We start from the raw sequence: 17964 nt of genomic DNA, 5'->3' as shown, positions 1-17964 counted from the left end.
GGCTGTACTGTACACCAGCAACGAGAGAGAGAGGGGCGTAATGTGCACTGGCCACGAGAGAGAGAGATTCTCATGAGAGAGAGAGAGAGAGAGAGAGAGAGAGAGAGAGAGAGAGAGAGAGAATGTACTGTACACCGGCAACCAGAGAGAAGGTTGTACTGTACACCAACGAGAGGGTTGTACTGTACATCAGCAACCAGAGATGGGTATGTACTGTACAGAGAGAGAGAGAGAGAGAGAGAGAGAGAGAGAGAGAGAGAGAGAGAGAGAGAGAGAGAGAGAGAGAGAGAGAGAGAGAGAGAGGGGGGGGGTGTAATGTACACTAGCCACGAGAGAGAGAGGGCTGTACTGTACACCCAGCAACCAGAAAGAAGGTTGTACTGTACACCAGCCACAAGAGAGAGATGGGGGGTGTACTGTACTCCAGCCACAAGAGAGAGATGGGGGGTGTACTGTACACCAGCCACAAGAGAGAGATGGGGGTGTACTGTACACCAGCCACAAGAGAGAGATGGGGGGCTGTACTGTACACCAGCCACAAGAGAGAGATGGGGGGGGGTGTACTGTACACCAGCCACAAGAGAGAGATGGGGGTGTACTGTACAACCAGCCACGAGAGAGAGAGAGAGAGAGAGAGAGAGAGAGAGAGGAGAGAGGAGAGAGAGAGAGAGAGAGACGTACACCAGCAGAGATAAGGATGTACTGTACACCATCAACGAGAGACAGGCTGCACTGTACACCCAGCAACGAGAGAGAGAGAGAGAGGAGATGGGGGCTGTACTGTACACCAGCAACGGGAAAGAGAGAGAGAGGGCCGGTAATATACACTAGGAGAGAGAGAGAGAGAGAGAGAGGAGAGAGAGAGAGAGAGAGAGAGAGAGAGAGAGAGAGAGAGAGAGAGAGAGAGAGAGAGAGAGGTACTGTGCACCAGCAACAAGACAGAGAAGGGGGGGGGGGGGGGGCGTAATGTACACTATGCAGGAGAGGGGGAGGGAGAGAGGGAGGCTGTACTGTACACCAGAGAGAGGGTTGTACTATACACCAGCAATGAGAGAGAGAGAGAGAGAGCTGTACTGTACACCAGCAACCAGAGATAATGTTGTGCTGTACACCGCCACAAGAGGGAGGGAGGGCTGTACTGTACTGTACACCAGAAATGAGAGAGAGAGAGAGAGCTGTACACCAGCAATCGGAGAGAGAGCGCGCACAGGAAACCAGAGAGTGAGGGCTGTAATGTACACTAGCCACCAAATATCCCACAATAATGGTGACGTTTACAGGAAGAAGCTGCGGGGGTGGTAATATATAATGTACCCCTGCTCATTATAGTGGGAATCTGCAAATACAGGTTCTGAAGGGAGAATCCCTTTAAATTCCATGCACATAATATCATAGGGCATAAACAGACATTAATAACTTACTTTCCTTTACCAAACCAGTTTCCCATGCAGGAGACCACCGACGGCCACCCTGTGGTTTGGACCAAACCATTTAGTGTCTGTAGAATGATAACAAACACTATGTGACTATTAATACAGTACATTATCTATATAGAAACATTATTCATGAAGACTGATTACGGGGAGAACCGACAATCAATGAGGAAGTAGCAGCAAATTATTCCTAAGGACAGTAGTCTGACGGTGGGGCGTCTGCTGACCTACCTGGGTCTTACCCGCCCGTCAGAGCCTCAGCGTTAATCACCGACTTTACTGCGTTAAGAATTCTGTAGAGTAAATCAGACTAAATTGCTAATAAATACTGTATGGTATACACTCCACTACGCAACCTGCTTCTGTACAGTCCCATACATTGTGGGTTATGCCAAGGTCTGGCAATGCCAACACATCCAGTACAGTGGAACATGAGTGACAATAGGTCTTATTGCCAGCCAATGCCCTCTGGTCGGGCTGGTGTCTTCCATGCCTTACACAACAGTCTCACCTGGAACAGTATATAGTACCATAGGCCATGGACCTCCCAGTAATAGCCCAGTCCCAGTAAGGCTGTGAACACTCCGCAAAGGACCATCCCTCCTGACAAGTAATAGCGCAGGGGTAGGCGCTCGCCAAAAATACCACTGAAAGGAAAGACACCGTTACTCCATGACAACCAATAGCAATACATATTTATTTCAGTCTGAAAGATACCGCCTCGGGGTTACACATTACCAGGATGGGCTGAGGGACATTACTGAGGCACAAATTGTCCTAGCTACCCGGGTGTAGGCGGCAGGCTCACATTAACAGAACCTGGCTAAGCCGTAGAAGAAAACCTAAGGGACAAGTCAAGATTTGGTGCAGGCGGTACACCGGGACATCAGTACCCTGTAACGCGTTTCGCCGCCCATCTATTCTGGCAGCTGTATCAGGGAGGTGGAAATTACAGCTCACGCAGATCCCAGTTTCTCATACCATAAGTGGTCGCTGCATATTAAGTCTCCCATTTGTTAAATGCCAGTAAATACAGCCAAGGAGGATATACAGCAATTTGTTGGTTCGCAAACCTTAATGAGCCATCCCAGAAAACAAAATCTGCCGTATTCTATTTTATCTACCTTTATAAAAGTGCAAAACAATGACAATATAGCCGTCACAGCCCCGTTACTTAGTGTGGCCTCGCTGGGAGGCGGCCGCTGTGTACTGTAGTATAGCTAATTATACATCCTGATGAAGAATGTAATACCGTACAGCTCCAGCCAGGATAATAAACACATTGTTTGGAGAATATAAATATCACACCCCCCAGGTACACGTTCAAATATCAAATGTTCCCTGCTGCAGCCAAGTGGTACCTGTCCCTCCTACAATGCTTCACTCAATCACCTAGCTACGTGGCATTTGGGGTGTAATTATTGGACAGGTTCCTGCATTAGGTATTAATAGTAATAACACATAATGCTCTATTTATTCCCTGTCGCCCTTACGTCAGAAAACGCAGCGTTACCGGCACTGTTGATCGGTCAGCAGAAGGCCAGACACTCCCCCATGAAAGGACATATAAAGCTGGAATAAACTACCCTTATAAAGTACAAAAGCTGCGGATACTGATCCCATTATACACACACACACACACACACACACACACACACACACACACACACACACACACACACACACACACACACACACACACACACACACGTAACAGTTTCAGGAGCTTGTAAGGAAGACTTGGTTCAGAAGGGTTTCCCTGCCAGAAAGTAGTGGCCAACCGGTGACATTGTGGAGGGCAAACAAAGCATTAAGAGGACCGACGCGTTTTACCTGAGAGTACATGTCAGACACACCCTCGTAGAGTCATACTCAGTGCTGTGCCTGTGCGAGCGCAGATACAGCAACAATCAAATACATACGAATTCAGAAGGGTTTCCCTATTAGAAAGTAGTGGCCAATCGGTGACATTGTGAGGGCAAACAAAGCATTAAGAGCACCGACGCGTTTCACCAGAGAGCACATGTCAGACACACCCTCGTAGAGTGTATCTAATCAAAATTTCTATGTACTGTGTTCTATTTGCAAATAAAAATCTTCCATACAATGTCCAATGCCTGCCCTGAGATTGGCCGCTAAAGCTGGGTACTGAAGTAGGAAGTCTGGCGCACGGATGCCCGCCGCGCTCTTTCAGTTTATCGCAGGTCTGCATGGTCAGATCCTTTAGGGCTTAAACTACAGTTTTACTCCTCAGAACATCGTCTTCTTGTGCGGATATGAGTTGTGTCACAGGGCATATCAGCCGTTTGATATGAATACTGGCAGAGCGTCCTCTCTCAATATGGGAGATGTATCAAGCCTTGGCGAAAGATAAAGTGGAACTCTAACTTTGTGCTAGATAAATGACAATAAAAATCTGATTGGTTGCTATGGGACTTCTCCACTATATCTCTCCCCAAGGATCGGTACATCAAAACGCCCCCCCTGCCCCACCCTCATATTTTGTATTTGCAGCAATGGCTTCCCACAGGGCAGAGATGGCGGGTTATGTAGTAGGGATTAGCAGTAAATGGACAGGAACATTTTGGCATCTTGAGGCTTCAGAGAACGATTTCCCACCAACCTGAAGAACATGCCAATGGCGTAGGCCACCAGGAATGAGGTGTCCAAGGAACCCAGGAGCTCTTTGTAATTGGGCTGGTCTACAAAAGGAGAGAACAAGACAAAAAGCAGCTGGTTAGCAGGTGGGTGCAGCAAATGGCGAGGCCTACAAATGTACATGCAGGATATCCTGTGTGCGCCAAACAATGCTTCCCCCCCAAACATACAAGCAGTATATCCTGTGTGCGGCAAACAATGCTTCCCCCCCCAAACGTACAGGCAGGATATCCTGTGTACAGGAAACAATGCTTCCCCCCCAAACATACAAGCAGTATATCATGTGTGCGGCAAACAATGCTTCCCCCCCAAACATACAAGCAGGATATCCTGTGTGCAGCAAACAATGCTTTCCCCCAAACATACAAGCAGTATATCCTGTGTGCGGCAAACAATGCTTCCCCCCCAAACGTCCAGGCAGGATATCATGTGTGCGGCAAACAATGCTTTCCCCCCCCCCCCCCCCCAAACGTACAGGCAGGATATCATGTGTGCGGCAAACAACGCCCCCCCCCCACACACACACACACACACACACACAGGCAGGATATCATGTGTGCAGCAAACTATGCTACACTCCCAAACATACAGGCAGGACATCCTGTGTGCAGCAAACAATGCTTCCCCCCAAAGACAAACACACATAGAACAAATTGCGTCACCCATACTACAAGGAGCATGGAAACACTGGGTGGTAGCTGAATGCAGCAGATGGATGGACTTTATACCGAGCCAGAAAACATTCTATTATGAGTGAAGGAAAATATGACAGTGTGCCCGGTGCAACTTCCCCACCGCATATGAGTTTCCCCTATCGGGTCACATGTCTGCTACTAGGGGGGGGGGGGGGGGCAGTAGAGGATCTTCTATTAAGTTTTTCCAAGGAAAATAGTATTTCAAGAACGGAAACATGTCCTATAGATAAATCTAGTGCTAATTAAATCATGCTTCAGAAAAGGAGGGGAACATTTATCATACCCTGGAAAATATAATAATTCCTCAAAAATCCCTGATGTCATTGGTAGAAGAGGACGCTGCAGTGTGCACTGGAAAATCATTAAAATATAAAATATTTTATATATCTATACTGGGATAGCCGACATGAAGGAAGCGTGGCCGCTACATCCTCTAATCCTGATTGGAAGAGCTCGATGGATGCATTTATTGCAGCTTACAGAAGCCGAGATTCCAAGGGTCACAATATAAGATACACATTAATATGACTCTGGGGCTAATTCAGTGCCGATCGCTATTGTGATGCCCAATTATCGTGAAACTGCGCAGGACGTATTCTGAGCATGTGCAGAACAGTTCCTGCGTGATCACAGGGCGCCCTCTGTAAGCCTCTGCCCGATTGACAGGTAGAGGTGTTTAGAGGGCGAGGGTAGCCATCGTTGCCGGAAATGGGGGGGGGGGGGATTGTTGTTTCTGGGAGTGGCAAGGCCATGGTCTGCGCCTAGAGACTCAGATTTCTCGGCCGCGCAAGGCCCCCTGCGACGGCCAGCCTGCGTAAGCTGTGTCTTACGCAGCTGGCCCTTTTTGCGGGGAATATTCGGTCAAAATGATCCTAGGCTTCAGCGCCGGAGGCAGGATTCGATCACAAATGCAGCAAAGAGGTGTTTAATATCTCCTTCTGTATTTGCAGAGCTACTGAAAGAGAGCCTGTATCCACGGGCTAAACATCCCATGCTTAGAACATCTCAGTACATTCTATATACAGTATATGCTAAATTATACGCGATCAAGAACAGCTTGGTATACTAGAGGTTATATGCATCTGTGGGATCAGTTCCTAATAAATTATTACACAGGCGCTTCTGACAGAAGTGAAGCCGTTTTGTCACAACTTCTACCTAATACAATTTTTGGGGGATACCGCCCCTCGGAGCTGCAACCTGCCATCTGGTCAGACTCCCGAAGCGCAGGCCGATGACTGGGTCATTGCGTAACCCTACAGGAAGCTTTTATCCGCATTAAGAGAGTCATTATTGGCCTTTAATGACGGGGAACAATGAAAGACAAACAAAGATAATTGATCACCATTAATGTTCTATTCCTGCCAATATGCCGATACATTTACAGTATTAAAAACAAATCAGTCTCTTTTAATCAGTCAAAATTAGATAACTACTTTCTACCGTTTCACAATAAAATATCACTTATTTACTCACTAAAGGGAGCAGATTTACTCCCAGACAAACAATCGGGCAATGCGGGGGAGGGATAGAAAGTCATTACTGCAATGCCCATAGTACACAAAGGTCCGATTCATCGCTGTGCACGCAAGTGGCGAGTTTCTGCATACAGCACATGCAAACAGACACATTTTTGCGCACGTCCGTCCTGCTCTTCCCCATCCTCATTGGCTGAAGATGGGGTAGAGGGGGCGTGTTCAATAACTGAATTAACCTGCAAAAACCCTACGCGATCTCTGCAGCTTGCTGCCGGCGGATTCATAGACCATACTCAGCTGCGGCCAATGCGAGGTGGGAGATGGGGTGTAAGAGTTTGACGGCAGAATAATGACAATGCAGTTTCTTATCAGATGAAGGAGTTTCCACTTACCGAACGGCGCCCAGTCACACCAGGTGGTGTCATTCTCGGACAGATTTGCCGGAGGGTTGGGAAGAGCGGAACAGTTTCGGTTCAGCTGACTCTGCAAGCGGAAGACAGAGTGTTACCGTGTGAGTGCTATACGTGTGTGGTTCCCCGCAGACCCCACTACATGCATTAATAACACACTGAGCTGGGTTTAGCTCTGTTCCATTGCAGTAACACTTGGTGCATGTGTGTGTATTGGCAGACGCTTTACGGCGACAGAAGTGCGGGCCTAAGCGCCACCTGGCTCCACACAGTGGCTCCTCATCATCATCAGGCTGATCCATTATTCATGGGAAATATACAGCAAAGAGACTCGGATCTGATCTTATCAATGACTCATGTTTGTAAGTAAAGCAAAAAGCAAGCAAATGGGCAGAACCATGTGCACTGTAGGTGGGGCAGATGTAACATGTGCAGAGAGTTAGATTAGGGTGGAATATATTCAAACTGAAATCTACATTGCAGTGTAAGAATAAAGCTGGTTAACATTTGTGGGCTACATGCAAAAGCAGCCAGTATTCAGCCTGCACAGAAATAATATAATTGTATTTGCCCCCCTTGCATGGCGTGTTCCAGACACAAAGTCACCTGCTTTACTTACAAACATGAATCCGGCCCTATATACGGTACTGGATGTTCCCCTGTCTATTCCTCTTACTACTACTTGCTTTTATTATACAGGTAATCTATAGCATTGCCTTTTTTCCTTTCTGTGTACGGCCAATGACAGGTCTCAGTAAGAGGCGTGTGCCGGGAAATAGGAATATGACTAGCACCCGGGTAAGTCCTGTGGCAGCTGCCGCTCACTGCCAGAATTATGCCACCACCGGGTAAAGGTCAGTAACAGAGAATTCTATTTGCCTTCTATGGATCAGTAACCGCGTCGCAATCCCTGCGGCGTGCCGCCATCTACCATTATTTACTTCCAGTTATGAAATATATGAAACAGAAAAATAAACTTGTTTGAGAGCTCGAACTTCATTTAGAAACTTTATTTCACGTCACCTGGGGAAGACGCATTAATCGATTAGCGCACAAGACTAACGACGGACATGTTAATTATCCACCTCCAACCTACAGATGATAAAAGCTAGGACAGAGGGCACAGCAGTGACCGGTGACGTCGGTTGTTTGAGATCGCGCTATGTAGCACTGAGGATGCTTCGCCGAGTAACATGTGCAGAGAGAGTTAGATTTGGGTGGGGTGTATTCAAACTGAAATCTAAATTGCAGTGTAAAAATAAAGCAGCCAGTATTTACCCTGCACAGAAACACTATAACCCACCCAAATTTAACTCTCTCTGCACATGTTACATCTGCCCCACCTGCAGTGCACATGGTTTTGCCCAACTGCTAACAAACTTGCTGCTGCGATCAACTCAGAATTACCCCCTTTATCTCCATCCAAGGCTTCGTATATAGACCCCTTGAATCACGGGAATGCTACAATACCCCTAGCACTCTGTGCGTTACAGTGTTAGGGGAAACGACTCACCTTTACCACGCTGATCGGCTTCCTGGAGAGATGGTAACTGGTGTAGATTAGGAAGGTCAGCACCATAATATACCCCCGGTACCTAGAATATAAAGCACATAACACACTCAGATGGCGCCCCCTGTAATTTACAGCCATGTGTTATATAGATAATTCACACTCAGCAGCTCCAGCTCTGCGCACCCCAATACCGTCACCAAATGCCCCAATAACACGCAACCAATTTATACAAATATAAATAAAAGCAATATAGATAATATAAATGACACATACAGTGTTACCGTCCGCGTTATCCCCCTACTGTGCAAATCAGTAAAAAAAACTATTGCATTTCGCGGTTTCATGGATTGGCCCCTAAGTGCTGCAGGGGCCCAGGACATTTACGTCAGACGGCTACCAGGGTATACATAAGTATACATAAGCCCTCCTTCACCATACCATAAACAAACACTCAGACTTTTCCTATATTGATGATAAAGGTAATATATAGATTGCAAGTCTCTCCCAAATGCAAGAACACAACACGCAGCAGGAAAAGTCTCCGATCCTCGGAGTGTAAGAAATAAAAATAGAGAAAATACCTTTGCCCCTGGGTAACACTACACTGCACTGCAGGGGGCAGATGTAACATGGACACCTGGGTAACACTACACTGCACTGCAGGGGGCAGATGTAACATGGACACCTGGGTAACACCACGCTGCACTGCAGGGGGCAGATGTAACATGGACACCTGGGTAACACCACGCTGCACTGCAGGGGGCAGATGTAACATGTGCACCTGGAAAATACCAGGCTGCACTGCAGGGGGCAGATGTAACATGTGCACCTGGAAAATACCAGGCTGCACTGCAGGGGGCAGATGTAACATGTGCACCTGGAAAATACCAGGCTGCACTGCAGGGGGGTAGATGTAACATGTGCACCTGGAAAATACCAGGCTGCACTGCAGGGGGGTAGATGTAACATGTGCACCTGGAAAATATTAGGCTGCACTGCAGGGGGGCAGATGTAACATGTGCACCTGGAAAATACCAGCTGCACTGCAGGGGGCAGATGTGAATGTGCAGAGAGGTTAGATGTGAGTGGGACGTGTCCTAACTGTTCCATCAGGGGCGAAACTAGAACTTTGTGGGCCCATAGCACATTTTGAAGGGACCCTCAATGCCTCTAGGGATTCACCTCTCTTTCTTAGTCTCATTTAAGGGGATATGTATCAAAGCTTGGGGAGAGAGATAAAGTACCAATCAGCTTATAAAATAACAGTTAAGAGCCGATTGGTTGGTACTTTATCTCTCTCCATACTTTGCTACATCTCCCCCATCATTAGAAGATCCTGCATTGTGTGCTGGCTGGAGATGTGGCATCGCAGTGCAGAGATTTGTAGTCAGACTCGGGGTAATGGAAAGCAGTGATGGACAGATGTGCAGCAGACAGGGCCGAAATGCTGACTCCTAAACTTACACATCAGTCACATGACTCGGGCAGTGAGTCAGCCAACCACAAGCTGACAGACTATGGGTCATAACGAGCCCTATACACAGGGTGCGTCAGTACCTCCGTCCCAGCTCCGGGCCCTTCTCCCAAAACACCCCACAAGAACACTCAGTACTAAGGGGGAGATTTATCAAAGCTGGGAGAGATAAAGTAACAACCGATCAGCTCCTGTCATTTTTCAAACCCAGCCTGTTACATGGCAATTAGGAGCTGATTGGCTGATACAGTGGAGAGAGATAAAGTATCACTCTCCAAGCGTACCAACCAATCAGCTCATAACTGTCATTTTCCAAACACAGGGAGAGATAAAGTGGACTGAGATAAAGTGCCAGACAATCAGCTCCTAGCTGTCATGTTATAGGCTGGGTTTGAAAAGTCAGGAAGTCATTGGTCAGTACTTTATCTCTCTGAAAACTTTGATAGATCTCCCCCTGAGGAAGGAGAGTCATCATCAGCAACGTTGGAGCAATACTTTTAAAGCGGCAATAGGAATAAATGCTAAACAATCCTGGTTACGCATTTTAGTCATATTGCCATTTTAAAACCATCAGTCAAAGACGCCAGTGATTGGCAACCCACGCCTTACGCCGCGCACACACACTAGACGCCATACGTGGACCTTCTATTACTCTGCCATATGGCACCTTTGCACGCACGTGGACCTTCTATTACTCTGCCCTATGGCACCTTTGCACGCACGTGGACCTTCTATTACTGTGCAATATAGCGCCTTTACACGCACGTGGACCTTCTATTACTCTGCCATATGGCGCCTTTGCACGCACGTGGACCTTCTATTACTCTGCCCTATGGCACCTTTACACGCACGTGGACCTTCTATTACTCTGCCCTATGGCACCTTTACACATACGTGGACCTTCTATTACTCTGCCATATGGCACCTTTCCACGCACGTGGACCTTCTATTACTCTGCCCTATGGCACCTTTCCACGCACGTGGACCTTCTATTACTCTGCCATATGGTGCCTTTGCATGCACGTGGATCTTCTATTACTCTGCCATATGGCGCCTTTGCACGCACGTGGACCTTATATTACTCTGCAATATAGCGCCTTTACACGCACGTGGACCTTCTATTACTCTGCCATACGGTGTCTTTACACGCACGTGGACCTTCTATTACTCTGCCATATGGCACCTTTTTACACACGTGGACCTTCTATTACTCTGCCATATGGCACCTTTACACGCACGTGGACCTTCTATTACCCTGCCATATGGCGCCTTTACACGCACGTGGACCTTCTATTACTCTGCCCTATGGCACCTTTGCACGCACGTGGACCTTCTATTACTCTGCCCTATGGCACCTTTGCACGCACGTGGACCTTATATTACTCTGCAATATAGCACCTTTACACATACGTGGACCTACTATTACTCTGCCATATGGCACCTTTACACGCACGTGGACCTTCTATTACTCTGCCATATGGCGCCTTTACACGCACGTGGACCTTCTATTACTCTGCAATATAGCGCCTTTACACACACGTGGACCTTCTATTACTCTGCCCTATGGCACCTTTACACGCACGTGGACCTTCTATTACTCTGCAATATAGCGCCTTTACACGCACGTGGACCTTCTATTACTCTGCCATATGGTGCCTTTGCACGCACGTGGATCTTCTATTATTCTGCTATATGGCACCTTTGCACGCACGTGGACCTTATATTACTCTGCCATATGGCACCTTTACACGCACGTGGACCTTCTATTACTCTGCCATATGGCGCCTTTACACGCACGTGGACCTTCTATTACTCTGCCATATGGCGCCTTTACACGCACGTGGACCTTCTATTACTCTGCCATATGGCACCCTTTACACGCACGTGGACCTTCTATTACTCTGCCATACGGTGTCTTTACACGCACGTGGACCTTCTATTACTCTGCCCTATGGCACCTTTGCACGCACGTGGATATATTACACAATGTTATTTTCTCCCATGCCATGGAAACGCAGCGGATGAAGAGCTGACTTCCACTTATGCATTATATGGCCTCAGCCCTAAGGGAGTAAAATAACTAATCATTATTTACAACATGAATATTTGTTTTGCAGAGCTATAATAAGCTGTTCTGCGGTCGTATTTGCTCAGGAGTTCCAAGCTAGTAAAGCCGGTGAGTGATCGGAGAACTGTATCAGCCAACCCTGACCTATAGATAGAGGAAAGGGTTCCACGCAGAAAGAACTTCCTCAGTATAAATAAACCATGTATCGGGGAATTAAATGTGAACTCATTGTAACGGGGACAGAACTCCCTCTGCTTATCAAGAGTATACTTAAATGAAGAATCTAAGGTAAACCCACCAATGCGTACGGCCTTCTAAGGGCATTCCCCAGACCGGCCGAGGGTTTCTGATGGCTGTAAGGGTCTCACCCCAATACTTACCTGCAGGATTGGGAATTATATAGCGGGGGAGGTACATGGCAGGCAGCCCCTCATTATCATGTTCCACCCGAAGCAAGTCTTTAGCATTGCGCTGCGTTCTCCTTTAAGTCTGGTTTAGGTATTACGCATTTCGCACTGGCGTGCCAGAATATAATAGACTGCGGCACCAGCCTCACAGCGCCAGCTGAAGCATGGAATAAGCCCGGAATTACCGGTGAGAGGGGTTGCCCATCTGATAGTCGGAGGTGTGCGAGCCCCTGTGCGCAGGTGGAGAGCAGACTGAGCTGAATGGGTCATTGTCCTACTGGAATCTGCTACAGAGCGTGCCTGCTGGGAGTACAGTAACTGCAGGCTACAGTGCCATCACTTACCTGCGTCTGACTTACAGCTGTCAAGTAACAGTGCAACTCCCACACTGAGAATAGCAACGAGAGTCTAGTTATCATTTTATAGACTGTACTAGATAAATGATGGCTAGCATGAGACTGGTTGCTATGGAAACAGCATAACTTACCCTGTTTTAGAATCTTTTTAATATATCTCCCCCATAGTAATGGAGCCACCGCGATCGATATGTCTCAGTAATCCATGGAACACTGCAGTAGTGTGTTCTCCAGATACTGTACACTGAAGAGCTGTAACACAGCCCTACTTTTTAAAGCATATGGCATTATCTTCTGGCTTCCTGCTGTGATTTTCACCCACGCGTCTCTATCATCAGGCAGTAGTAATTGTTTTTGCATTATTAGATACAGTATAAAGCGGCTATATAGATACCCCTGTATGACTGCAGAGAGCTTGGCGAACGCTTTCCAGGAAACAGCAAAAACACACAGACTGCCAAATACCCCAAATACACTGCTGAAAAGCACAGGAGAGCCAGAAATATAACACAACGTAACACATAAACTAGATTGCTGCAGCATCGTCTTATCAGCCACAGCACACACACTTGCCGGGCTAGAGACAAGCCAGATGTTTGCTTGCACTGTTGCACAGACCAGTAATCGTGGCTCTGTTTGAGAAAGGAGAAATACATGGAGTTTCTATATGTCGTAACACTGAGAAAGAATAGACAAAATTAAACATCGAGACTTGCTGAGCATTTAGAGAAAGCTTCCCTCTGATTGACAGAGTGCCGAGACAGGGGGGTCTGATAGAATATTCCAGCCAGACCCCCCCACCTGGTCTCCTCTCCATCCCTGGCCAGATGCTAGGATGCCTAGTGACTATGATAGCATCCTATCCTGTACCACAGACGCATTCCTCTGCAACATTCACTGTACAGACTGCAGAATTCCCAGGACATACCTGCACCTCTGGACACTAGCTTCTGGCTGACAACTGGATGGCAGTCTCGTTTACCAGGTACGGTAGGGAACTACTTAACTAAGGGGTGGGCAAAAAAAAAAAACTTTTGCAGAAAGTTTTTTCCCCCTTTTTGTAGACTTTTCCCAGTTCACAGAAACCTCTTCCCAGCGCAGTAGTCATTTAGTAATTGCTGCGTACACCCTGTGCCTATTACGCAAACCACTTGCTAGATTGTGAGTTCTGCTGAACACCTTCTCAGCTGTGTTGTTCCTGCGGTGAAAGTGACATACACAAGGACACCGTCCTGCAAATACAGCGCAATGCGCCTCATTTTAGTGCATCCAATAACCTCTCCTTTATGATGCACGATGGCAGAGAACCGCTTGTTAAAATGCAAAACTTTCTGCTGACTCCAGAGATTAGAAGAAGACACGTTATTAAATGTGAGATATTACAGGAGCTAGGGAAATAAAAAGGGGCTATTGGGGGGGGGGGGGGGGGGGGGGGGGGGAGGGGGGGGTACATTTCTATATGGACCTATGGTAAAAGTGACGGCAGCAGGTGCACTGGCAAGTATAGAACAAATGCATGCAGTCTATCCGCAGACCATTCATATTACTCAGCCCCCGGGTAATAGTGTGGTGAATGCCACTATAATCAGTGCTGGGTCACACTGCAGATTGCACAATGAATGCATTGGTACTGCGCTATCTGTGGCAGCATCTCCAGCCAGCACCGACCTATGGGCACACTGCCCCCCCTGCACCCCCCACACAATGGCACCACTCACCAGTTGTCCCTGGGCACAGAGTGGAGCACCCTGATGGCTGGAGCCAGGGAGGACCTCATGGCTGGCAGAGTTGCTGGGTGGAGGATGGGCAGTGATGTGGTGGCTTCTGGCTGCACAGTCACATCTCAGATGGAGCCCTGGGTTTTATACTGCTCCCAGCCCAACATCAACACAACACACAATGAATGGGAATTAGGAGTCACCATGTGACCATAACAGTCATGTGATTGCAGTGGGCGGAGACTAGCATGGACCAATTCCCCCCCCCCCCCCCTTCCCCCCAATTAACCCTTTGCACAGTCTGATCACTCAGCAATATCTTTGAGTCATCAGATGACACTTTGTGTTGCAATAACAATGTTACAAGTGCTATGTGCAGCCTTGTAAAGTCACAGCTGCAGTCAGCATCCTAGCTGGCTCTGCTATTACTATGAGATAAGCAGCGTATTGCTGTCCTGGCAGGCAGGGCATGCTGGCAGTTGTAGTTCCACAGCAGCAGCAGTAGTTACATAGAAAATTAATGTCGGTTTCCATTATCAGTGATGAGAGCAGTCTGCGTTATTTATTCAGTCGTCTCTCCACATAGCGTATAAGGGTCATCTATATACTGTACATACAAGACAGCACCTCTGCAGCGGGTGTAACAAGCTGCGACATATGGTGCCAGCGCTCCTATCTTACAAAGCTTCTGGATCTGTGCATATAACAGACGTCTGTATTTGGTGCACAACAAATAAAATAATAACCTTTATTTGTTTCATTCAAAGTCAGTAAATGATTGCAGTCTGCATATTCAGATGTGGAAGCAAAGCAAAAAAGCAAGCAACTGGGCAAAACCGTGCTGCACTACTGGTGGGGCAGATGTAATGTGTGCAGAGAGTTAGGGATGGCCATCGGTAGTTGCTAAACATCGATGGTTAACTACCAATGGATGATGGTTATGCCACCGATGGCAGAGAGCCAATGGTTCTCTGCAATCAATGGCTGAGTGAAACCAAATAATACGCCACCCCCCCCAGTCACGGAGCTTAGCTCCACCCCCATTTTATAAGCAGAGTGGTTCTGACGGCCAGCCTGAGTAAGTTTTGGCTTAGGCAGGCTGGCCGCTGGCCGCGATGGTGATTTGATGCTGCGTCTCCGGCTGAATGACTGATTAGAAGTTGCTCATTTAAGAAAGCAATTACCGTTTTAGATATCACTATAATCCCATTTTTTTTAAATATCTTTTCTAAGGGGCACAAACAGGAACTTTGTGGGCCCCCATAGCAACATAACGAAGGGGCCCCTTTCCCAATGATTCTTGAGAGACACTTCTACGCAACGGTTTTTCATTTTATGCCCCATCAATAGTGTACTGGCTCATTTTCTGACCCACACTAGTGCCCTAGTTAATATTATGCCCCACAGTAATGCCCCAGTTTATTTTATGAAACATCGTAGTGCCCTAGTTTACATGATGTCAGGGCTGCCAGTACATATTATGCCACACAGTATCCCCAATTCACATGATAGTGCCCCCTGTTCATACTGTGCTACATTATAGTGCCTTCCAGCTCAATTATGCCATGTTACAGTGCCCAGTTATAATTAAACCACACTGTAGAGCCTCCTTTTCATATTATGCCACATTGCAGTGCCCCAGTTCTTATTATGTAACATTACAGTGTCCTACACATTACAATGAGCAGAGCAGACTATGACACATTACAGTGCCCTCCAGTTCATATTATGCCACATTACAGTGCCCAAGTTCTTATTATGTAACATTGCAGTGCCCCAGTTCTTATTATGTAACATTACAGTGCCCTACACATTACAATGAGCAGAGCAGACTGTGACACATTACAGTGCCCTCCAGTTCATATTATGCCACATTACAGTGCCCCAGTTCTTATTATGTAACATTACAGTGCCCTACACATTACAATGAGCAGAGCAGACTATGACACATTACAGTGCCCTCCAGTTCATATTATGCCACATTACAGTGCCCCAGTTCTTATTATGTAACATTGCAGTGCCCCAGTTCTTATTGTGTAACATTACAGTGCCCTACACATTACAATGAGCAGAGCAGACTGTGACACATTACAGTGCCCTCCAGTTCATATTATGCCACATTACAGTGCCCCAGTTCTTATTATGTAACATTACAGTGCCCTACACATTACAATGAGCAGAGCAGACTATGACACATTACAGTGCCCTCCAGTTTATATTATGCCACATTACAGTGCCCCAGTTCTTATTATGTAACATTGCAGTGCCCCAGTTCTTATTGTGTAACATTACAGTGCCCTACACATTACAATGAGCAGAGCAGACTATGACACATTAGAGTGCCCCAGTTCATAGTATGCCACACGATAAGGCCTCCATTTCATATTGTGCCACATTAAAGGTCCAGGCGCCCCTAAGCCTAAGGATGCCATAGCAATGGCACCCCTTGCATCCACTATAGTTATGCTCCCGGGTACCAACAAATCTGTCCAGAACATTTTGGAATATCCTTTGTGAATAAGCAATCATTTTCCTGCATTCACATGAGACAATAGCTTTTAGCTTCATCTCTTATCGGGAGGATAACCCTCCCTTCCTGGTCCCTACGCGTAACCTTCCCATCCCTGCCCTCTAACCCTAACCCTTCTCCTGCCTAAACCTAACGCCCCTCTCCCCCCTCAAATAGTCGGGTGTTAGTCAGTACGGAACTCTTTAGGAAAATTCCAGCCTCTGGATGTGGCGGATTACGTCACCACGTCTCATCTACCGCATCCAGATGCCGGCGTTTTCCCCAAGAGATATCGGGATAGACTAATACCGGGATCCCCTGAGGTTTGCGTGATCCAGAAACGTTAAACTATGCGCTGTAATGCGTTTTTCAGCGGTACCATGCTTGCCACTTGTAACTTTAATGTACGTGAGCATTGTTACAAGTACAGTGTGCTTTTATAATACTACAAAAGTGTGCGTTCTCCTTTCTTCTCAAATTCTCAGACACTGTGCCCTTTGGGTAAGGACACTGGAAAAATTGCACCACATTTAAAAGGAAAGTAACTGGAACTGGATACCTTTTATGGGGACGCCGGTGGTCAAGTGACTGACGCCAGAATCCAAATACCCTCCTGGCGCTGGAACAACAACAGCTCAGTGGCGCACACAGGGGGGGGTTCCGAGTACCTGGAAACCCCCCCTGATGACCCCAAAAAATGTTTTGAGACGGAGACACAGCTGTCTCCGGCTCAACAAAAGCAAAAGCCGCGATCGTGATCGCGGACGGAGCTGCAGCAAGAGCTATGCAGCTCTCTGCTTAGAGAATGTCCCGGGTGCCGGGGGAGCTGCTGGCTGCGCATGCTCAGCCACAGCAGCTCCCTCCGTCCTCACGCTGCCGTGGCCGCCCGTCTGTATGTAGTTTTAAATCATTGTTTAAGTGTGTTTTTGTATGATATGAATGCATGTATGTATGTATGTATGTATGTGGGTTTGTGTGTGTGCTTGTATGTATGTATGTGTGTTTACAATCATGTGTGAGTGTATGTATGTGTGTTTACATGTGTGAGTTTGTGAATATATATATATATATATATATATATATATATATATATATAAAAACGGTAATCCTCCTTGGGTCCTGTGATAGGACCTCTATTGAAGAAAAATAGGCGGCACTCCAGGGACTTAAATAAAGTCAAACTGTATTCAAAAAATAAATTTCATGGTGCAAAAAACAACGTTTCAAGGCTCTACGGCCTTTTCA

The 17964-nt window shown here is 47.0% G+C and overlaps 1 protein-coding gene and 1 long non-coding RNA gene across 3 annotated transcripts in view; one reads left to right on the top strand and one right to left on the bottom strand.

Annotated features, from left to right (window-relative positions):
* The window catches only part of SLC37A2 (solute carrier family 37 member 2), a 34845-nt gene extending 20430 nt beyond the window's left edge, over nt 1–14415 (bottom strand). For both annotated transcript variants that reach the window (XM_063943756.1, XM_063943755.1), the window contains exons 1-6: nt 14211–14415; nt 8188–8269; nt 6657–6747; nt 4057–4135; nt 1945–2080; nt 1422–1498 (exon numbers count right to left, since the gene is read on the bottom strand). In XM_063943756.1, the coding sequence (XP_063799826.1) occupies nt 1422–1498; nt 1945–2080; nt 4057–4135; nt 6657–6747; nt 8188–8269; nt 14211–14269 (524 nt within the window). In that variant the 5' untranslated portion in view covers nt 14270–14415. The remainder of the gene's footprint in view (nt 1–1421; nt 1499–1944; nt 2081–4056; nt 4136–6656; nt 6748–8187; nt 8270–14210) is intronic.
* The window catches only part of LOC134966764 (uncharacterized), a 182516-nt gene continuing 177797 nt past the window's right edge, over nt 13246–17964 (top strand). Inside the window, exon 1 of the long non-coding RNA XR_010188705.1 lies at nt 13246–13477. This is a non-coding gene — a long non-coding RNA (uncharacterized LOC134966764). The remainder of the gene's footprint in view (nt 13478–17964) is intronic.

Source organism: Pseudophryne corroboree, chromosome 10, assembly GCF_028390025.1.
Source record: "Pseudophryne corroboree isolate aPseCor3 chromosome 10, aPseCor3.hap2, whole genome shotgun sequence".
Classification (NCBI taxonomy): Eukaryota; Metazoa; Chordata; class Amphibia; order Anura; family Myobatrachidae; genus Pseudophryne; species Pseudophryne corroboree.
Note: the sequence above shows the minus strand (reverse complement) of the source record. Positions and strands in the feature narration are given on the sequence as shown.